Source organism: Pteropus alecto, unplaced genomic scaffold (assembly GCF_000325575.1).
Source record: "Pteropus alecto unplaced genomic scaffold, ASM32557v1 scaffold39, whole genome shotgun sequence".
In the NCBI taxonomy this organism is placed as follows: domain Eukaryota; kingdom Metazoa; phylum Chordata; class Mammalia; order Chiroptera; family Pteropodidae; genus Pteropus; species Pteropus alecto.
Window position 1 is genome coordinate 10,605,779 of NW_006443568.1, and position 23,727 is coordinate 10,629,505.

The window sequence follows — 23,727 nt, forward strand, 5'->3', positions numbered from 1 at the left end:
AGGCGTACTTCCACTGTATTATTTGCTTTTTGTGCATTCTAAGCTGATAGCAAACGCAAGACCATGGATTTCAGGACCTTCCCACTAGCTCTTTGGGAACGAACAAGGGACACGACAAAAAAAACCTATTTGCCGTTCTGTCTCTCTGGGCTTGAGCATGACTCTCGTCCAAAACAACAGGGCCGAGATGTACCTGAGATCAAATCTGTACTACTGCAATGACAGGCAAGAGGTGCACTTCCTTTTCGTGCATTGTTAAGGTGCCGACTCACTCACAGCATACAGCAATGCTTGCACCAAATCACGGAGTGGTCTTCTGGATGAAAGGAATCGTGCATTCCAAAATGGGTTTTCTTTGCATGTGCTCTACTCTATAGCATTTCTATGTGCTTGATGGCATAAAGAGAACTGAAGAAATGATGCACCATGCCACACTGGTAATGGCCGCACTCTCAGACTGTCTTTTTAGCATGTCCGCTCTCCACCAACAACTTACGGCCAGAACCCGCTTCGTACGAAATTTCACAGTGAGAGTGCCAGGTGTCCAGGTAAGTTCACACTTTCTCCGTGTTTGAGAATTCCAAGATTCCGAAGCAATCTACAGTTCTCAAGTCCCTTCTTAGGACAGTACTGCACCCCAGTCCAAATATCCGTATGTCAGCCGAAAGTTTGACCTCGGAGCACCGTTTCTCAACAGACGCTTACAGAATGGAAGCAACTCTCACAACGGTTTAGCCTCCAACATTCTACATCACTGTGCTTTAAAGATTCGTCAGGTGTTTTTGGGGTCCGTACTCAGAGAAGAGTAAAGCAGTAGCGATCTAAATACTAGATAATCATTCTCAGAGCGTAGTTCTCAAACTGGCTGGGAAGCCTTAAAAATTCCCTGGGAAGCTTTGAAAAAATATACATGCCTAGGCCTCATCCTCAGAGGGTAGGTGGGAGGCCTGAAAATATGCATTTTTAATGCATGTCACAGGCAGTGTGCAGTCTGGGTGGGAGCCATGATCTAAGGACCCCACTTTAAAGCATGGCCTCAGGTTGACCTTTGCCCTCTAACAGCAATGCCCGAGTCGGGGTACTCACTCGACTATATTCCCTTCTATAGACGTGCCGGCAGTGCTGCTGCCCTCCTTTGGGTGGTAGATACTTGGCCCAGTAGGGCGAATATTTTTGGGGAATTCGTGAACTTGGGACATAAAAACTGAGGCAGTGACTGAGGAAAGCTAGGAACTCATGCTGACTGAGAGGGCCAAGGCTGCCTTTCGGGGAAGATCATGGTGGGAGCTACAGAGCAGCAGATACAGATGCAGAGATGCTGCTCTGTAGAAGGAAGAGCATGAGCCAGACAAGTAGCTAAGAGACCATGCAGCCTCAGAAACACACCCACATGTGTGCGCCTGGGAGCTGAGATGTACCAGGTACACATGCGCATTTATGTGCCTGCTCCAGGGAACAGTTCATTGCAGCTAGAAGCTGGGTGCCACTGGGACAGAGAAGGTGGCCACTGTGCTATGGGATGATTCTGTTCGCAGGTGTCAAGTCTTAGTCTGGGTTTCCCAGAAGCAGTCCCTGAGACAAGGCCTTAGGAGCAAAGAGTTGATTTGGGAGGTGATTCCAGGAAGCACGAGTAAGGGAGTGGGAAAGTGAGGCCGGGAAGGGAGAAGAACCAATGGGGAGTGTATTAACGGGTGAGTTAGTGCCTTGGGAATTTGGGGCTCGGTCCCACTGGGGACCCTCTGAGAAACCCTATGAACTCACCTTAGAACCAAATGGGCCAAGGGGATCTGGGGGGGCAGCCAGAGACTTATAAGTAATGGAGAGGGCTGTCATCAGAGCTGAGGGGTGATGGGGGGAAACAAGGGGGCAAAGAATCAAGAGAGATTCTGGAATAATCCACAAGGTATTGTCCTAAGCCCGACCCAGGGACAGAGTGGGCAAAGTCCCACAGAGAGGAGGCAGCTGGGCCGACAGCAGACTCCCTCCCTGGCTTATCGGCTCCATCTCTGCCCTAGACAGTGCTGGTGACTGAAACTTACCTGGAGGTTAAGTGCAATGCTGACTACAAGGTGCCCGAATATGGCCAAGAGAGCGCCGATCAAGTTTTCCTGGAAGGAAAGTTCACAGGGGCAGATATGAGCTGGGTCTAAGCTAAGGGGTTCCCCAGAAATATTTGAAACCCAACTGTTTGCTGTCCCAAAACAAAACCAGAAACACATCCATCACAAAGCCATACCCCAGACCCTCTACTGGAATTTTACTACCTAAGGTTACTCTGACTGCCTTGCTGATGATACACAAAACACTGCCCCAAATGAGACACTTCCAGAAAGCATCGTCTTTTGTCTACAGGTCACAATGACCTGATAAGGCCTACTCTGCTATTCTCCTCAATGTACTGACTCGCCATGGTCTGGAGCAAGAAAGCAACATTCAGAAATCAGAATTTACAAGAGAAACACAGGCAGGGATGCTATTTGCCATTTTATCAATGGAATCTTCATGTTCCCACGTTCCCAGAGGGGTCACAGTGAGACTCTTTTATCTGGCTAAGTTGCTTAGGGCATTTTAAATTATTTAATTTATAAAAATTTAATCTCCATTATCTTAAGGATAAGGTTCAGATTCTTGGCATGGCATTGTTTTTAACTTTAAAAAATGATTACCAAACATATATTCATTGTAGAATAATTAGGAAATATAGTTAAATAAAAAGAATAACAACAATATAGAAAAGCTGTCTATAATTCTAAAACCCGGAGATAATCACTGTAATCATTCTGGTTCTTGTTCTTGTAAACACTTTTTCTGTCCATAAATTTAGATATAACTGGCCATGTTAATTTATTTTCTAAAAATAAGATTAGAATCTGTTCTATAACCTGTATTTTTTTTTAACTTAAGATATTATAAACATATTCCCATAAGGCACATTTAATTCATCATTTCTAATAAATGTCAATTAATTTTTGTACATGAGGTGAGGAAAGAAACCAACTTCATTCTTTTACATGTAGATATCCAGTTGTCCTTGCATCTTTTGTCGAAAAGACTATTCCATTCCCCATTGAGCGGTTTTGGCAACCTTGTCAAAAATCAATTGATTTAGATGTATAGGTCAATTATAGATGTATAGGTTTATATCTGGACTCTACTGATTTATATGTCTATCCTTATCTGTACCACATTGTTTTGATTACTGTAGCTCTGTAGTAATTTTTGAAATCAAGAAGTTGAAATCCTCCAACTTTGTTCTCTTTTTTCCAAGATTGTTTTGGCTACTTGGCTGCCTTGCATTTCTACATGAACTTGAGGATGAGCTTGTCTCAGGTATTTTCTCATTTCCCTTGTGATATCTTCATAGACCCATTGACTATTTAGGAGCTTGTTGTTTAATTTCCACATATTTGTGAATTTCTTTTCGTTATTGATTTCTCATTTCATTCTATTGTGACAAGTGGACATATTTTGTATGATTTCAATCTTTTAAATTTATTGACATTCGTGTTGTAGCCTAATACATGCTCTATCCTAGAGAATGTTCCACATGTGCTTGAGAACAATAGTATTTTCGACAGAACCATGGGTGGGATGTTCCATAGATGTCTGTTAGGTCCAGTTGGATTATTGTGTTGTTCAAGCCTTCTATTTCCTTGTGATCTTCTGCTGGTTGTTCAATCCATTGTTGAAAGTAGGGTATTGAAGTCTCTAACTATTACTGATGAACTACTTCTTTCTATTCCATCAATTTTTGTTTCATGTATTTTGAGGCTCTGTTAGGTGCATACATCTTATAACTGTTTTATCTTTTGATGGACTCTTTTATCATTATATAAAGTCCTTCTTTGTCTCTTGTAACATTTGTCTTAAAGTCTATTTTGTCTGATGTTAGCATAGCCGCTCCAGGTCTCTTTTGGTTACTATTTGCATGGAATATCTTTTCCCACTGTTTTACTTTCAACCTATTTTTGTCTTTGAGTCTCTTGTAAATAACATATATGGGCGTGATGTTTTTTTAAAAAATCTACTCTGCTAATCTCTCCTTTTTAATTGGAGCGTTTAATCCATTTCCATTTAATTTAATTTCTAATTGGAAGGATTTCTACCATTTTGCTATGTTTTCTATGTCTCATGTCTCTTTTTGTTCCCCAGTTTCTCCGTTACTGCCTTCTTTTATGTTAAATGTATATTCTAGTGTAAGCTTTTGATTCCCTTGTCATGTCTTTTACTATATATTTTTGAGTTATTGTCTTAGTGATTGTGCTATAGGATCACAATTACCATCTCAATGTATAACAATCTAGTTTGGATTAATACCAATTTAATTTTAGTAGTATACAAAATTTTGTTCCTCCATCTTTCTTCCTTCCCTGTATGTTATTATTGTTGCAAATTTCTTTTAAAATGCAGTCACCTGATATGAGTGGGCAGAATTCTGCATTCCTTTCATTTAAAAATGATATTCAGTTGGGTTCTCCATCTCTCTCTTGTCTTTGATGATCAAGAGAAGATATTATATTGATGTTTCCTAAATAAATGGCTTGATCTGAGCACAGGTAAATGGCAATAAAGGAAGAGTGTGATACATGTCATTAGAGAGAAGTGCTACTAAAGTGGTAGAATTTCAAAGGAGGAACTCATTCTGGCACAAGGTCTGAACTACTTGGCTCAATGTCATATGGCAAAGGCTGTAGAAGAGCTGTAACTAATATCCAGGCTCTTGGACTTCCAGCCTGAGTTCTTTTAATATGTCCGGCTTCCTGTTCCAACTCCCACATGGCATCCAACACACTCAACCAATATTTGCGGATGGAAGAGGACTTCAGAAGGCAACTTGCAGCGGACAAAATTTCTTGTTAACTTTGGAAGGACACCATGTCTCCTAAGGAACTGCTCCAGCACAATAAGTGGGTGGGAGGGTGGTTATTCAGAGGTCAGGCTCTGGAGTCAGGTAGACCTTAGCTTAAATCCAACCTCCGTAATCCATGACAGCATGACTTCAGTATATCTCTGAGCAACTCTTTTCTCAACTATCAAATGGAGTTATTAAGAGTACTTACTTTCAAGGTGGATGCAAGAATAAAATAAGATCATCTCATGGAAATAATGAAACACAGTTCTCGGGCTCATGGAAACAGATTTCTTTACCACAGGACTTCTCAGAGACATCAGTAAATATTAGCTATCAGAGTTAAAAACATCCATCAGCCAATAATCGGTTCAATAATCACGAGAACCTTCTATGTGCTAGGCCTGTGCTAGTGGGAGGTGGTCAGGTCTACTTGAGAGAGCTCAGCTTTTGGAAACTGACAGACCAGGCTTGTAAAGATTAGAAATAATGATGACAATGATAATGACAAACATTTACTGAACACTTACTATGTGCCCATTACTATTCTAAGTATTTTATACACATTAATCCTAACGACAAGCAAACTTACAAGATAGGCACTATTATTATCTAACTTTACAGTGAGGAGACTGAGGCACAGAGGATAAGAGGTAGATGGTAAGTGGCTGAGACAGGACTGGAACACAGCCCCTGCTCTAAACTACCATGTCAAACTACGTAATATATAAAGTCTAGAACAGTGCCTGACTCAGGACAGGTATTCAATAAACAGCATCTATTATCAGGAGCTGGGGAGTTGGTTCTTGATCCAATGCTTGGTTCCCAGGCTAGTACAGAATACAGATACTTAAAATATTACAATATATTTGAGATGGGTATAAGAACAATGGAAATAGAGAGGAGGGAGGCGTTTCGGATATTTATTCATTGATTCCGTGCCTAGGATGTGCCATGCACATGCACTACTATAAGTGTGCCATGACCTGTCCTTGTCCTCATGTAGTCTATATTAGACAACTGATTATTTAACTGCATTGCAATTAGAACTACCTAAGAGAAGCACAGGGGCGTAATCTAGTGTGTGGGCAGACCCAGGATTGAGGAGGGTCAGGGAAGATGTCTCTGAGGAGTGGTGGGGTAGAGTGAAGAAAGCCATTCTACAGACCATGGGAGGCTTCCAAAGTGGGAATGACCATGGTGCCTTTGAGAAATGGAAAGAAGGCGATGTGGAGGTATAAGACCCAGGGGGGACTGGGCTCCAAGGCACTGAGAGGTGAAAGGGGATGTGTGTGAGAGAGCTTGGGGACTGATGAAGGCTTCTATATAGTCGGGGCAGGGGACCGGGGAAGGTGGAGGAAAACCAGAGTGTCCAGGAAGTAGGCTTAAGAGGTGGGCTGGCCATATTGGGAGGGAATTTCACTATCTCAAAGGGTTTGGATTTGGGTTTGGAGATAATAGGGAGGCTCTGCGGGACGTCGTTAGGACTGTTCCTAAAAGAGAAATCAGGGTGGCAAGGTCTAGAAGGCCACATCCTTCAGGTTGGGGGCCTCAGAGTCTTTCTTCCATAAAGGGTTTGCTGAAACCCTTATTTAATCATCATATTCTCATTTCCTTCTATGCTCTTTGCTGGCTTCCTGTATTTCCCCTTTCTCGCCTTTCATAGTAGCTCTCTCCCACTCTGTCAAAGAAAGGCTTGTCCTATACTCATGTAGACTCTTACTCTCATACAATAACCCAAGTTGTAAAACCATTGAGAAACCAAGGGGAATTTTGAAATAAAGAAACAGAAGTTTCTTTAGTGATAAATACCTATCCTAGGAATTACTTCTTTCCCGCTCTCATACATATTCCTCTTAAGAAATGACATCAGAATGGGATACTTTGGCCCTTGTTAGGGTTTTCTGAAATCAGTCTGATTTGACCAACGTTTGTACAATAAGGACTAGCTTTGTTAATTAGGTTATGTCTACAGCTCTGTTCTGACAAAAAATATATTCAAATGATAAAGCAATTATAACTAAATTTATAAATTACGGTATATGCACAAATATTTGTAGTAAATATTTATATGATGCTCTATAATTAAAATATATGTGTTGCAATACAGTATAGACAAAGATGTAGTAAAATTAAAAAGATCGATTTCCCCATCCCTTTCTGGATTTACCAGGTTTACTCAATGTGCCTTATGTGAAAAAAGTTACATAATCGATAATGCCTTTTTGGAAAACTTCGCAGAAATTGTGAAAGCAACGCAAATCCTGCTGTAAATTAAGTGAGTCTAGTACTTTGCTTTGAGCAAGAACGAAGGAGGCCTTACTCATATTATTAGCAGATAAGTCAATATAAATAGTTTAACACTATGTGATTTTTAGCACATACTTAGAAGTAGTTGAAAGAAATTAGTGACACCACTCCTTCAGGTCCAGGTGCCTATGTGAACAGGTTTTCAGCACTTCTGGTATAAAAACCCAAAGCTTCAATCAGAATTAATGCCAAACTCTCATTCTAGCAATCAGTTATGTTTGTCTTAAATATTGAAAAACAGTCCCATTCTTTTGATTCAGGTATTCATTCCTAATACAACGTTATTTTTTACCTAATAATTATTGAAAAAGTGTATATTGTATTAATTGCTTTTATTCAACTGTATCAATTTTTAAAAACCTTTGAAATTGAATCAAGACTTAGGAACCTCATATCAAAGGAACTTTTTAAAAATGAAACTCGATTACATAGCCTACATCCTTTCTTGCAGAGAAGTACCATAGGTTTCCATAAAACTTTTAAGTGGTAAAAGATAGACACAAATTTGGGACCCAATTCTGTGGAGGAAACAAAAGAGAAATACAAATTCAAGGAGAAAAAAGGAATGACGGAAAATTTCCAGGCTCTGAGAGCTCTTTCAGAAGGCTGATGGGCAGTATCAAGCGGTCTTTATATTCCATGGGTTAAGTGTGCGTAAGAGTTTTTAAAATATATGTCCATATTTAGATGTGCCAGGAATTGGATACTTTGTAAATATTTAAGTTTGCAATGGAAAGTTTTACATTTTAGATGTCAACTAAAAGAACGTGTGAAGAAATACACCGCATTTCTTCAGAGGGTCAAGTTTGAGGACCTCAAAAGGAGCCCTTCATTAAATGTGGCTCTTAAGGATATAAAGACTTCGACCTCCCCGGAAGTACCTGGGGGACAGGTGGGCACTCCGCCCAGTAACTTGGTTTACCTATGCAAATGAGGAGGAATTGTTAAAAGGAGTTAACTAGAAGCTACTCCACAGGAACTGCCTCAGGGAAGGTAGGAGACAAGAGGACTCTGGTTCTAGCTCCAGCGCCTCAAAGCTGCTTTATTACCTTTAGGGGGTGTGGTGGGGGTGTGGTAAAGGAGAGCTAGAAAAGACTTCTGGGAGTTGTGCAGAAACCTGAGAGCTGAGCAAGGGCTGTTCAGAGGACCCCTGGGAGTCACACAGCGTCAAGTCCAAGGGTCGGTGGCCTGGCAAGATTTCCTTAAGCCTAGGTTCCTTTCTCCTCTGCTAGTTGGGATGACAGTGGCCTTCTCTCTCAGGGCTGATGCAGGACTTCCTGAGATAATCTGGAGAAAGCACTTAGTATTAGGGGGAACTATATGAGATTGCCAATATTCAACCATTTTTGACCTACGAAAGTGGCAGTTTCAACCTATAACCAACCAGTAGCCCTTGTAGTATTTTACCCAGAGAGGCCCAGCTGTCTTCTAATGAGATGTTGACGAAATCCACCAAAAACGTCAAGTGGAAGAGAAGAGATGAAGGGAAACACGCTACTGTGCAACCGCACAGACAAGTCGGTACTATTTCCGGGGGAGGGGGGAGTGAAGGGCTGAAACCCCGGAATGAAAACTGTAAGCCTCACAGGGATAAGCCAATTTAAGCAGCAAGAACATGGTAAAAGGTTACTATAATAAAGGCTGATGTTTATGGAGCATTTATATATTAGGCATGGCGCTAAGCCCTTTCTGTGCATCACCTCCTTTGGGCCACAAACAACCCTCTGAAGTGGGTACTACTATGATTCCTATTTTTAGCACATACATCGGAAGGAGTTTATCGATGAACTAAGAAGTGAATTAACTTGCCCAAGGTGAGAATGGGAGGATTTGAAGCTGGAGGTCTGAATTCTAGTCTCCTGGAGATAATAACTACTCCAGACCACGGATTCAAAATAAATTAGGAAAAGAAGTAAATAAAAATAAATTAGGAAAAAAGTCACCCCATCTTTAAGTGCTACCTTCCCACAAATGACACAGGCAGCTGTGGTTTCTTTCAAAAGCCATGTCCACAAGCATATTCATCTCCACACATAATAACTGGCTACAGACAGACGGAGTTATTAGCAAAACATAACCAATGCTCTCTCATCCAAGAGTTTCAAAGGGCTTCACCAACACTCATTATGCCCCAAACCCTTTGTGAAGGAGTGATTGATTCCATTTTATGAGCATTTAAAGTCAAGCAAAGAAGTTGCCTCTGGCGGGGTGGGTGTGGGGGTTACACAATTTGAACACACACCTACTGGCCGCCCCCCAGTGTCTGGCAAAGGGCAATTCAGAGTTGAGGCCACGATCTGGAGGACCCCTGACATTAAGTTCCTCCTCCAAACCTCGGAGCTTGAAAGGATAAAAGGGGGGTGTCCAGGTCTGCGGGCAGGGAGCAAAGAAGGGTAGTGCCCAGTCAGTGTCACACCCTGGACACCGCTGGAATTTCCTCAACCTACCTCGCTCCTCTTTCTGCTGAGGAACCACCCTAGCGGTTTTCACAGTCGTTCACTTAAAGTGTTAAGTCCTCATTACGACACACAGGGATTTGACCTCGGAATCAGTGACTTTGTCCAGTCTCAAGAGAAGATGCAGACTGAAACAAATGGTGTTCTCGCTGATGGGCAGGTCCCAGGGGAGGCCTTGGGCCACTATCTTCACCCACGCGCGATACCTCGGATTCTTGAGTTCCTTCACCACAAAGCCAGATCGAGAGGATTCTTCTGAGGCAACGCACCTAATCGGATTTCAATTGAGGTGACAGGGCGGGGCGGAGGGGAGGAGGACCATCCTAATTTTGAAGGCAAATAAATCAACACAGGTCTCCCCAACACTTTGGTCCCTAACATTTATAGGTAAGAAAGTAGTGAGGCCTCCTAACTATCAGGAACCCTAGATTTAGGACATATATAGTCAAAACCAGGATATTTTGAGAATGAAAGGGGGTCCTGCTTCTGCAAATTACTACTGAGTGACTTCAGGGGAATCACTTTAGCTCTTGGAACTTCAGCTTCCCCCCTGAGAAATGGAGCTGATTGTAAACCCTTGTAGGACTGTCATGTTATATGAAATAAGGCACATGTTGAAACGTTACCTGGCACTTAATACAAAACAATTCTAGCTGTTACTATTATTATTTTTATAATTTTCATTTTTATTATTATCATTACTATTAGTAATAGCTCTAAGGATCCTTCTGGCTCTGATAGTCTGATCCAAGAACTGATCTTTTATCAGCTACAACTCTGAAAGAAAATGAACTGTTCCCAGAAAGCAGCCGAAGGTCACAGAGGCAGGAAACTTTGCTTGGATGTTGGTATCCAAGTGAAACCTCAGCTCAGCTCTCCTGTTTCAAGGTCTGCTTTACATCTGCTAACAAGAGCCTTTATTTAAATCTCACGGTGACAGGGCCAGTCATCACTTGTTATTTAAACTGGCCTCCCACAATCCCTTGGGCTTAAAACTGCTAACGGTTAAGTATAAACTGCATTCTGGCTTGCTCTGAGGGTTACTCACATTTAAATACAAGAGACATAGCAATCTGGCTTACCCGGCTGTGCTACACCAGTAACCTGGTTTCAGGCCAGCTCCTGATGCTTACCTTCTCCAGCAGGTGAGGCATGACCTTCCCCACAATTGCCATTTCAACATTTAATAACCAGTGTCAGGGAGAGAAGGGGCCTCTCAGAATGCCTCGCATATGTACGCAGCAGGGAGTAGTAGATAAAACCAAGGAGTTTGGCAGAGCACAAACTCCATGGGAATCCCGGGTTTACTACACCTATTGACTGTGTGGCCTTGGGCAAGTTAATTAGCCTCTCTGTGCCAGTTTCCTCATAGGGATTTAATAGTACTTGCCTTACAGGGCTTTCGTGAGGATTAGCACAATCCCCGTCATACAGTAAACACTCAACAAATGTTAGCGGCAATGATTATGATGATGATTATTATAGTAATTGTGAATTGGCTATGGAAGGAAAGATAAAGGACCTATAGTTTCTGGCCAACAAGACTGACAAAGACTTCATGGAAAAGCTGACACTTGAGCTGAAGCTGGAAGGATGGGTAGGATTTCCAAGGCAGAAATGGGATGGTGCAGGCAGCTTCAGTTTCCTCTATAAATTCAGGTCATCCTCATAACCGCCCTATAGGATGAATTTAAAACTGACCTACAGAAGAGCTACTTGGCTCTCCAAGTTATAATGATAGAAAGTGATAGAGCTGGGATCGGAAGCCAGGTCTCTTTGATTCTAAAGGCTATGCTCTTAAAACCCTGCTGTATCTATTTTTGCACCGAATTCTGTCCTGAAGGGTAGGTACTCATGGAAATAGCTTCTCCCACCTTCCTTGTAGACTGTAAGTTCCTTCAGGGAAGGAATATCTCAGTTATCTATAGAGCTCTCATCCCACCCAGCAAAGGCATGAATATATATAGGTGCTCATGTGAAATGCCTATTTGCTAACTGGAAGAAATTGAGGCCTGACTATTCTGGGCTGAGGCAAAGCTCTCCATGTTGGGGACCCTCTGCCATGCTGCCTTCTGGGCAGCCCAGCCTGTTGGCCTCTCTTTCACAGGCCACCCTCCCCCAGTAACCAGAATCCATTCACTTGGGTAGGGCAAAGGGCAGGGCTGCAACTCAAGGCAAACTGCTTGTTCCCAACTTCATCCCACTGATCAAGTTGGACTTGGGGTTCTTAATGTTTTCCTTGCCCCAAAGGTAAGAGATGATTTGGGGGCAGCCTGCTGAGCCCACATGACCACTCTTCTCTGAGAGCTGCCTACAGCGATGGAACCCCAGAAACCATGTTTGCTGGGTGGCCCCACCCCCTTAGCCACCACTGACTGGACCAATGTAGACACCAGATCCAAGCTGGGCCAGTCAGATCTTCCCTCTTCTGAAGGTGGATGTAAGAGTTCTAGCACCTTCCAAACCCCACTGGCCTTCCTGCCCTTGGGTTCCATGATCTACCCTGCAGACTTATAATAATAATTTCCACTTTTGCCTTAGCTTTTCTGAAATGGAATTTTATTCCTTGCAACCAAAATAGCCTTAACAAAATGAAGGAGGAAGGAGACAACTTCTCCTTAGAAATCCATTCCCCTACCTACCAGGCAGAATTAACTACGCCTTCCTCTGCTCTGTGCACCTTAATGTTCCTCTTTGTAACCACAAGGTGTTTCTGAGTCAAGCACCTCCTATAAGCCTAGCACTGGGCTGGGTACTTTTTCATGGTATTACTACCACCATTCTACCCATAACAGAAGCTCTGATGGATTAAGCCACAAGGCCAAGGTCACTTAGCGAGGAAGGAGCAGGCTAGGGACTTGAACCCAGGTCTTCTTCCCTTTTTCCCACCTGGCACTTTGGTTAGCTCATAACCCTTTGTTCTTTGGTAGAATCACTGTGACTTATTTGTCTTTGCTCTGGCACAAAGATATTTCTATCATAAGTAATTAATTTGTGGTTAAAATGGAAACTTATTAGAAATTTCATCAGGGAGAATGTTCTGTGTTTTCTAGGAGTCTGCATTCGTCTATTTGGCATCCATTCATTAAGGGCCAATTGTATTAATATTTTCTTATTTTCTGTATTCCTGATGTTCTGGCACTTGTGGCCTCGCTGACCAGAGACAGACGGCCTCTCACGGGCCTAGTCCATTCTTAGCACAGCAAAGGAGCACACAATCAGGGATCGCTGCAGCCCTGTTTACAGTCATCCCAGGTTAGAAACAACCTGAACATCCAACAATAGAGGAACTGTCCAGCAAATTTTGATACAGAAGGTCAAATTATTTTGGGGCAGATAATTTGGGCAATCATTCAAAAAGCATGCTTCCAATCACGACTCCATGACATGGAGTGATATTCCATAAAGAAGGTTAAGTGAAATAACCACGATACAAAACTTTCTGTAAAATCTGATTCCCTTTTGTAATGCCACAAGAAGACAAGAAGGAAATATACTGAAATATGAACTAAGGTTGTTTACAAGTAATAGAGTAGGTGATTTAAAAAAAAAAAAAATCAAATCGTCTAAGTGGGATGGCATTTCTTTAAAAATATTTCTCTGCCTTCATACTTTTATGTATTTGAATGAACACGTCTTTTGATTATACCTTCTCCTGTATGTGTGGAGGGGCTGCTTGTTTCTGCCAGTGATAGGCATACGGTCCCTGGACTTATCTGTTAACTGATGCTATACCATGTTACTTTCTTGTTAGAAAAATACAAAATTCCAAAACCAAAAAAAGCTCTTGCCTTGTAGGAGAAGGAAGCCTCGCTCACGGACTCGGCGCTGCTCGTGGGCGGGAGCTGCTGTAGCTGCAGGGCTGCGCTGTGGGCCCCGTCCATGGCGGGCCTGGCTCAGAAGCAGGAGCTGCTGCTAAGCGGGGTGAAGCTGGAAGCCATCTTCCCTTGTGGTGTTCACCTCCTTCCTCTGGCCATCGCTGACGGATGCTGAAAAAAAGTACTTCGAGTCTCTTCTGGCTGATTTACAGCTTTTTCTTCACCTTTACTGAGAAAAGTGCCAGTTTCTATGTCTCTCCCAAGCAGCCAGCCAGGAATGCTTTTCCTGATTCTTATGGTGCTCTGGGGTGGGGTGAGGGGGAGGGGGGAGAGTGTGGAGAAGAACATTAAATATGCATGTACAGTGAAACATTGAGCCCAGCTTTGTTACCTGAGAAGAAAATACCATTAGGACAAAACACAAATGGCTATGAGAAATAAGGCCATTAAAAAAATGATATATCATGCCTTTGGTCTCCTTAATAAAGATTTGACTCATCTACCTCAAAACCTCCTTCCTTGGCCCTTAAAAATCCCCTTTCCTGCTCTTGTCTGCTTCCTTCCTATCATATCCTAATTGAAGTCCTAATTTTTCCATAGGCTCCTCTGCATTGTAAAATACCACTAATGTCTACTGCTCCAGGCCCCCCCGCCACCGCAAAAAAACCCCAAAATCTCACTGCCATGAAAAGGGAACCAGCTGGGTTCCAACTTAGAAAAGAAAGAATGAGAAGATAAGTTATCTTCATGGAAGATGGAAAAACTAGGCAGCCACTGAGGGTCAGCAAGGTAACACTGGCCTGGGAGGTCCCAGAGGACCTGTGTGACCAGATCACTTCGCCTTTGGGACACTCAGTTGCCTCATCTGTAAAGCGGGGTAATAATATGGCTTCAAGTAAAACAAACAACGATGGCAATTCTGTTAACTTCATTGGACTGATATTTTCAGTGGGTCTCAAACTTTCTACCAAATAGAGACGAGAAAGCACGCCCCTCATGTTCTGGGAAGCGTGGCCTATCCTAACCGCCCTACCACAAATGCTAAGGGTTTCTTCTTATATTAAAACAAAACAAAACAAAACAAAAACCACCACCACCAACAAAAAAAAATATAAATTTGGATTCTACTGCAATGTCTATGTTTGTTTTAATATAAAAATATTTAAAATTGCTTTTGATTTGTCACGTGTTACTGGTTTCACCCTGGGCAACTCCTTTAACTTTTCAGCCACTTTCCTCTGCTGTAGAATATGGATAATAACATTCCTACCCCACAGGGTTGTGGTGAGAATTTGCTGAAATCACGCATGTAAAATGCATGCACAGTGAATGGTCAATGAGTGTCAGCTGCTATTAGTATTAATTTTATTCTTATCGATTTAATTATTTAATTTACCATGAATATTCCTTTCTTTATCTCATACATTCATGTGACAAATATTTATTGAGGGTTTATTATGTGCCAAACACAGTCTCTGCCGTGCTTCAAGGCTTCAGAAAGCTTCCTCCTGTCTTTCCTGTAGCTTCCAGTTTCTTCTGTTATCTAGTCCTGCACCCAGGAATGTTGGTTCCTGGTGTGAATCGCACAATCATATGTCATAGGGGTAACACTGTGTCCAGCATCTAGGAGACACCAGACACAGGGTAGCACAGGGGCAGCCATGAAGACCATTTGGCTTACGTCTCACTTTGTCAAAGGGCCTCAAAATTAAATAATTTCTGCTGCCTCCAGGTAAGGTTACACTTCAGTGTATATACACATGAGACACAGTCATCAGACAACTTTATAACTCATATTTCATAACCAGACCTCTTTAACTGTAAAGCCCTACAAATATATGTAATCTTCTGAAAAGCATAATTATTTCATCACTTTCAGTCGTGTTTGAAAACCATTATTTTGTTAAATTTATCTATCCCTATTTTAACATCTTTAATACAATAGGCTTAGGAAGGAAGAGTGGCCCAGGGCTCTCTCTGTCTCTGTGAGAGGCTGGGAGACTTTCAACCTGGAGCCGAAGAGGTACTGGAGCACAAACTCTGGGAAGATGTTTGCTGCATCTCCTATTCAGTTGCTCCCTCCCCAGATCTAGCCCTGAACCTGGCATACTGACCTCCATATATATCGACTGGCTAAAGGCCGGCCTGTCTGCCCCATCGCCACTTCATAGTCAAGAATGAATGGCTTACTCAGGCCTAATCAACCACAACTACAGAGATACAAGAGATATTCCCCGCCCCACCCACAGGATACCAGAGAAAGCAAATAGGCCTTGGGGACAGGCCAAGGGGAAGATGGGAATCCAGGCCTGCTAACCTCCTTTAGACCAGCTGTTTTGCCCAGGTGGATTTGTTTTCCCTTTTGTTTGTGACGGTGGTGGATGTTGCTATCATTTACTTGACTCTTAAAAAGCAGCTTTCCCCTCAGGAACCCTCAGGCCTCTGAGGCTTTGCCTACACAAAAGGAAGGCTCTTCCTTAGCTGGGTAGGAGTTTGGACTAAGAGCCTCAGAGAAACACTTTGAGGTTGTCCTCCCTTATAAGGCACACATTCTTTGCCTAGTGATTCTGTTTCCCTGACTTCCAAGTACTTTCCCAGGACTAACATACACCCAAGAGGCAAGTAACCAACTCTGCATTGCCAGCCACCCCTTAATTTTGAGGTGGGCACAGCCACCTGTGAGCCCAGAGTCCTCCAGAAAGGAAAGATAATTCACTAGGTGATTGCTTCCACTCCACCCAGTCCCTCTTATCTCAAAGAATTATTTCACCAACCCACAGAGCAGGTTTTACAGATGATAGAACCATAGCTCATGGTTGCTAAGAGTAGGGTCTGTGTTAGAATTTGGCTCTATCTGAAAAAATAGATAAAACGTACCTTTTCCCACCACCTGACGATTCAGCTTCTACCTGGTGAGTGCCAGTTAGATGCCAAGCGCTTTTCCTTTCCTGGGTTTTGGCTCACTAAAGGGTTACACTCTTCAGTCTCCTCCCAGTGAGCTGGAAACTACAACTTCCAGCAGGCAGTGTGGGTCAAGAATGCTTCCTCTGATTTCTCCAGCTAACTCCACCATCTGCTATTGCCAGGAAGTCTGAGCCGGCGTGCAGAGGAATAATTTTGGCAAAGTTACTCCATTTTACTTCCTGATTTGGTAAAGGCTGGCATCGCATTTATTAAGGCAAAACCATGCCCTCGGTCCTCTCACCCTCGATGCAAAAATGGAAGAAACATTCTGAGGCAGCGAGACCCAAATTGACAAGGCTGGTGACAGCAAGAAGGAAGGGTATTTATACTAGGAGACGTTAGATGATTACAAATGCATTCGCTTTTCCCGAAACGAAGGCTGAATTCAAGTCCCCCCTCCCTCAGTCTTAATCACTACTCACCGGCGGCGTTTGCTCTAAGGCCCACCTATCAGAGGTTTCTGAGAAATGACTTGGACTCCTCAGGCAACCCGGAGGCACAGCCTCCAGAATTCCTTCCCCAACTCAGTGCTGCCTCGGTCCTGCAGTGTTTTGCTTTCAAAGGCCGTGATTTGATTTGCCTGGGCGCCTGCCAGTCAGAAGCCGGCGGGCACTTCGCGCAGGTGAGTGGCTGCGGGGGGCTTGGTGGGCGGGACATCCTCGGAATTTGGCTGCGCCGCAAAGCTTGCTTGAAGCGTAAGGAGTAGAGACTTGAGAAGGCTGAGGCTCGCAGGTGTTTTGCGCTCACTTGGAGGGGGTCCCCTCTAGCGGCCACAAGAAGGACGTTTAAAAACACCCTGCTCCTCTCCTGCTGCTGTTCTGGAGAGCTCAGGTGACTGCTCACCTCCACCTGCCCGGCACTTGGGCAGACTGTCAGGTGTCCTCCCTCCTTATCCTCAGAGCTACCTTCCGGATTTTTCTCCTGCTGTTTCCCCACTCCATGCTCTCACCGCGTATTCAAATCGTACACATCCTTCAAGATCCAGTTCCCACAGTCTCGGGGCTATATTCATATCTTTGCCTGCCCTTCCGTAACACCTGTTGGCTGCTCCGTATACCAACCCTGCCAGCACATCCGCGGCTCTGAAACACTCAAGGTCTTCCAATGAGCCTATCGCTGATGTTTCCGTAATGTACAACTGTAATGATCAACACAAACATGGAGCTTACACATTTTCACTTCCACACATCATTCAGATCCTCACAACCACCTTTTGAGTGAGACACTGAGCTCATCCCATTTTATAGATGAAGAAATGACATTTGGGCAGAGACCTCAATGATGACAAAGAGCCAGTTACGGTTCAGATCCTGAAGGAGAGAGAGCTCAGAGGGAACACCTAATAGCAGATCGAGGATGTATATTGTAGGAACTACCCAAAGGACAGAGCGGCTGGTGCGAGAATTTTCTGGAACGTGGGTGGTAGGAGCTGCCATCAGAGGGACGGGCCAGGGACAGTTTATATTAAGATGTTTTGATTTCATCTTAAGTTTAAAAGAGGAGCCGTAGGAAGACTCTAAGCAGGGAAGTGACAAGGTGACTGTGACCGCTCTGAAGCGTGTAAAGAGGGATTCGTGGAACATTACATGGCTGCCTTTGTATAGTTGTCCCTATCAATCTTTTTTTCTTTTCTTTTGCTATTGTAAACAGGGCTTGGATGATTGTTAGTTCTCATAGGTTTATTCCTTGCAGTAAGATTTCTCGGTGAGCAAAATTCTAAGGCCTTTGGTCTATCACAAGATTTTTGCCGGGTCACCTAGATAAGCCTCTGTTAAGTTTCCCCACAGGTCCTTACACAGTTAACTTGAACCCTAAAATTCTGGCAGCTTTCCTGCTGTTTTTGAAACGCCCCTAACGATTGGCCAACGATTTTTTTTTTTCCATGCTAAAGAAACAGAGGACACCATTGGCTAGAGTTACTCAGGAGGCGGACTGAAGGGAGACTCTGGAATGTTAGGCTTGTGGTTGCCATAGCGACGGGGAAGCTAGCTGGGCGGGCCAGATTCAGCCCAGGGGGACCCAATGAGGTAGGACGCAGTCCCTGTCTGGGCATGGGTCTCGGGGGCGTGGGGAGGAGGACATGGTAAACTCCATGGGATACCCACTGAGACGCCAGCTTGCTTGGTGCTTGCGAAATTTCGGTGCCTACTAGATGGTGCCCTGAAGGCTGGAAGAAGCTACCGTTGGAGGTGCCCCTCTCTGGAGTTATGTCCTCAGAGTTCCCACCTGGAAAATGATGATGATGATGATGATGATCATGGCATGCTTTCCCACGGAGCTTCTGTTAGAGACGTGGGCATCTGACTCCCCTGCCTCAGCCTCTGCTTGTATGCAGTCGTTTGGGGGCTGCAGTGTCACGCAGTGGGTGCATGACAAAGAGCTGAACTCTAATCCCAGGTCCACTCCAGGTCCTTAGGTGGTCCTCTGCAAATGTCTTTCCTTCTCCGGGCCCCGGTTTGGCCATCCATAAAATGAATGGGGTGAGATTAGAATCGAGGGGTCGTTAGCAGGATGTTAGAATTTCTTCCGGCTCTCTGACACGTTTTCTCAGCTTATGAAAAATATCAAATGGATTATTTACCTAAGAGTGCTTTGAAAATGTAAATTACTTCCAAGATGCACCGTAGTATTATCACTGAATCGATAAAAATCTCATATAGTCAAAACTACTCATGCAAATCCCATAAAGTAAGAGTATATATGATTTAGTATATATTGATATACCCTGTACAGTAACATACATGTATAAATGCATAAAATATGTAATAATACTATAACATAAATAATAAAGGTTTTATTTAATTATAGAGATGGTAGAATGAAAACATGCCTATAGTTGTAATCATGGGAGTTAAATCTTTATAGAATGTAGCTCCTGAAGGAAAGAGTACATCTATGTATATTACCGCTAAAATGTGTCGAAAATGTGTATTCATTCATTCCACAAATATTTATTGAGCAACTATTACTATGTGCCAGGAAACAGACTGGGGATTCGGTGATGAACATTGTATTAAGGAAGATCATAAAGAAAATAATACACATAAAATAAAACGTTGGGTGATGAAAAATGCTTTGAGAAAAATAAGACAAGTCAGGGGCTAGAGAAAGATGGGTGGTACTTCTTGAGAGTGGTCAAGGAAGTCATCCCTACGAAGCTTTGAGCAGAGACCCAGCTGAATTTAGTGACAGGGCCAGAGGATGATGCCAGTACAATGAGGGGAGCAATCCCTATGCTACAAGGAGTTATTGCAGACGCTGAAGAGGTCTCTTGTAGAGAAGAGGATTCATCTTTAGGTGGCAGGATATGACAGCTGTGTTCAGATACTTGAAGAATAGTCAGATAGAACAGTATAGTTTTAAAACTTTTTAACTGCGACCCATGATAAGAAATGTGTTTTATATTACCATCCAGCAAAAACAGTCACATGAACAAAAACTGAAAAAAAAACCGACAGGCTATTATCTGAATTTTGAAAATCACCAATGTGAAAGGCATGAGACTCATTCAAAGCTATTCTAAGAGTTAGAATTAGAATGAGTGGAATGAGAGAGAGAGAGAGAGAGAGAGAGAGAGAGAGAGAGAGAGAGAGAGAGAGAGGGAGAAAGAGAGAAGGAGAGAATGAAGATGATTCAGCTTTGACACAGGTAGGGACTTTATAGCAATTATAAGTATACAACTGTGAGCTGCCTCAGGAATTCTCAAACTGAGTTCTGGGAACCCCAGCATTCTATGAAAATTCAAGACAGTCTCGAATATAAAGAAAATGAAAAGGCAAGCCTCAGACTGGAAGTGAGTATTTCTAAAACATACATATGATAAAGTGCTTGTATCTAGAATATGTTAAGAACTTTTACAACTCAATAATAAAATAACCCAATTGTTAAAAAAAAAAAATGGGCAGGAAATTGGAACAGACACTTCACCAAAGAAGGTAAGCAAATGGCAAATAAGCCCATGAAAATATACAAATTAAAGTGACAAAGAGATACCGTTAAACAACCACTAGAATGCCTAAAATTGGTAAGACCAGACAGGTGTTGGTGAGGATGTGTAGCAATTGGAACAAACTGCTGATACACAAAACAACCTCACAGGCACTGTGCTAAGTGAAATAAGAGAGACATAAAAGAGTATATACCATATGATTACATACATATGACATTCGAGAAAAGGTAACTATTGTGTCAGAAAGCAGAGCAGTGTTTGCCAGGTGCCAGGGTTGGGAGGGTATTGACTGCAAAGAAACAGCAAATTTATTGGGGTGATGAATATATGTATATCTTAATTGTGGTGGTATTTAACACAATTGCGCACATTTGCCAAAATTTAGAATTGTACACATAGAAATACTGAATTATCTTATATGTAAATTATCTCAAAGATAAATTTATAAACTTCAAGACTTTGGTTGCTCTGTAAGCAACATCAATGGTGAATACTTATGGAGTTTCTACTACAGGCAGCAAGGGTCATGAGCTGTGACTTGTAGTCACAGACCCTGGTTAATCTTAGCCTCTACCCACAGACTTTCTTGGTCTACCCTGCAGACAGAACATAATCCGATCAATATAATTAACAAGAATGTAGAATGATCCCTACAAATACTGTATTTTGCTGTTTCAGGTGCTGAGAAGAACATGTAGTAGAATTTTTCACAAAACAAATGGAACATATCACAGAACTTCGCTAAGATGGACAACCTTGCACAAAACAACCAACAGCCTGGCAGAAAACATTCCAGAAATGCTGACAAAATACAGAAAGGTCTAGTGAATGTAATAATAGATGTCTTTGGGGGGATTTAAATTTTATACTTATATCTAAATGTATCCATTTATACTCCTAATTCTGTATTTTATATTTATCCCCATGTTTATTATTTCCAGAGCTCTTCATTCCTTCATGTAGATCCAGATCTCCAGCTGGTATCATTTATCTTCTGCCTGAAGGACTTCCTTTAATGCTTCTTACAGTTCACGTTTGCTGGTGATCAATTCTTTCAGCTTTAAAAATATATATTTAAGCCTTTTTGTTTTTCTCTTGTTTTGAATCCTGGGTACAGGATTCCAGGGTGAGAGTTGTTTTCCTTCCCTTAAGAATAATGTTTCCAGCAGTAGCTGTTGTCATTCTGACATTTGTTCCTTTACACGTTCCTTTTTCTCTGTCTAATTTTAAGGTTTTTCTCTTTGTCACTTTTTAAAGGCTAATTTGATTCTTTTATGTGCTGCACTGTAGTTTTGTTGAGGTACATTGACTTTCTTGGGTCTGTGAGACTACAGCTTTTATCATATTTAGGAATTTTTCATTTTTTCTTGAAATAATTTTTCTATTTCCTTTCTTCTCACGTCTCTTTTTTGGAGAGTCCAATTGCATGTATATTAGCCTCCCTGAAGTTGTCACATAGCTCACTGATACTCTATATTTTTTAGTCTTTTTTCTCTCTCTGTTTTATTTTAGATAGTTTCTATTTCTATTTCTTCAAGTTTACTAGTCTTTTCTCTGTAATGTCTAGTCTATTATTAGTCTCATTTAGTGTATTTTTTAATCTCAGACATCTTAGTTTTCATCCATAGAAGTTTGATTTAGCTCTGATACCTTCCATGTCTGTTTTTGTGGCAATGATATTGTGCTTGTAATTCTCTCACCTGTATCATTTTTGAATTGGTTTTGATTGATTATATTCTCCTCATTATGAGTTGTTTCCTCTTCCTTTTTTCATGCCCATTAGTTTTTTTTATCGGATGCCAGATATTTTGAATTTTACCTGTTGGGACTATATATTTTTGTAGTCCTATCAATTCTTATGCTTTTCTCTGAGATGTCCTTAAATTACTTGGAAACAGACCTCTTCAAGTCTAGCTTTCAAGCTTTGTTCTCTGGAAGCAGAGAAATGTTTAGTCTAGTGATAATTTTGCCCTGTTTTTGAGGCAAAACCCTTCTGCATGTGTCACTTTAGGTTCCATGAATTACGAGGTGTTCCACTCTGACTATTGGGGGCAGGAGCTATTCCTGGCCTGGTGTAAGCTTCCTGTACTGTTCGCTCTAATTCTTCCAGTTGATTCTTTCCCCAACCTTGGGTAGTTTTCTCACATCAGTACTCAGGACACTACTCGAAGGGAACCCAGTGCACATCTCCAGAACTCTTTCTTTGTGTAGCTCTCTCTTCTCTGGTTCTCTGCTCTGTAAAGTCCAGCCATCTGGCGTTTCTGCGCTCCCAGATCCATTCCCTCAACTCAGAACGACCGCCAGGCTCCACCTGGTTTCCTCCTTCCTGTGCTGTGGCCCGGAAATCTCTCCAGTAAGCAGTATACTGGAGACAATCTTATTGCAAACCTCATTTGTGTCCCATCTCCAGGGATCCTTGTCCTTTGTTACTTAATGTCCAGTGTCTTGAAAACCATTGCTTCATGCATTTTGTCCATCGTTAGCTTTTTTTTTTTCCTATTAGGAGGGCAAATTCTATTCCATTTTGGTTGGAAGCCAAAAATTAGTTATCCAGAGTGTTTATTTAAAGTCCCGATTTTTTTTGGCGGTTCTCATAAAGGATTGCTTGGACGTGTGCCATTCCACCACCGACAGAAGCCAAAGTGTTGGATCTCTTTTTCAGTCAAGGGGAAACCTTTCCTTCCTCCAGGGGAATGTCCTCCCTTTACCTTTTTCTTTTTCTTTTTTATAACCCCCCTTTCTTTACTGCCTCCTCTGCAAACTCAGTTGTTCTACTGACTTAGACTTTTAGAAACAAAAGCCAGGAAGCCTTGCATCTACTGCTTTCTGAATTGCCCTCTAGTTCCCTTAAAGGAAAAATACATGACTATCCACCTGCTTAAATGGGGGGGAGGGAGAAAAGAAGAAAAGAATAAATATACCATATATTGGTCTCGCAAATGTTTTCTAACCAAACATATATGCTGCTTTTATTTGCTTCATCCTCAGCCCAGGCAAATTAGGCCCCTTGGCCATTATTTCATTGATTTGTTTGTTGAGTCTTTACTTTGGGCCTTGCTCAGGAAGAAGAAATACAGCTTAGAGATTAAGAGTCTGTGCTCATCAGACAAACCTGTGTTCAAATCCCAGGTGTTCCACTTTAGGGCTGTGTGATTTAGATGAGTAACTTATCTCTTTAAGCCTCAGTTACCTCATTGATCAAGCTGGTGGGTAATAGTACCTCCTAAGGGGCCCCTGTTGGCATTGAGCTTTCCTCTCTGAAAAGCGGTTTTGTTTTTTTCAAGAATTTGGATACTAAGAAATAGACCTTAAAGACATTTTTCATGCAACCTCACCCTCACCCTAACACACCCCTCCTTTCTTTCTTTCTCTTGGTTATGC

General features: G+C 42.2%; 2 protein-coding genes across 5 annotated transcripts in view; one reads left to right on the plus strand and one right to left on the minus strand.

The window, feature by feature from the left end:
* NIPAL3 (NIPA like domain containing 3) overlaps nt 1–16,957 on the minus strand; it is a 41,930-nt gene extending 24,973 nt beyond the window's left edge. The window contains exons 1-4 of one of the 4 annotated variants that reach the window (XM_025041452.1): nt 16,820–16,955; nt 16,311–16,524; nt 13,407–13,604; nt 2,040–2,108 (exon numbers count right to left, since the gene is read on the minus strand). In XM_025041452.1, coding sequence (XP_024897220.1) covers nt 2,040–2,108; nt 13,407–13,499 — 162 coding nt within the window. In that variant the 5' untranslated portion in view covers nt 13,500–13,604; nt 16,311–16,524; nt 16,820–16,955. Of the gene's footprint in view, nt 1–2,039; nt 2,109–13,406; nt 13,737–16,310; nt 16,525–16,819 lie in introns of all 4 variants that reach the window. The other 3 variants (XM_006924424.3, XM_015598779.2, XM_015598780.2) reach the window with 3 other exon arrangements.
* Nucleotides 16,958–20,985: 4,028 nt separating this feature from the next.
* Nucleotides 20,986–23,727, plus strand: part of STPG1 (sperm tail PG-rich repeat containing 1) — a 34,565-nt gene continuing 31,823 nt past the window's right edge. The window contains exon 1 of the mRNA XM_025041457.1: nt 20,986–21,165. Coding sequence (XP_024897225.1) covers nt 21,093–21,165 — 73 coding nt within the window. The 5' untranslated portion in view covers nt 20,986–21,092. The remainder of the gene's footprint in view (nt 21,166–23,727) is intronic.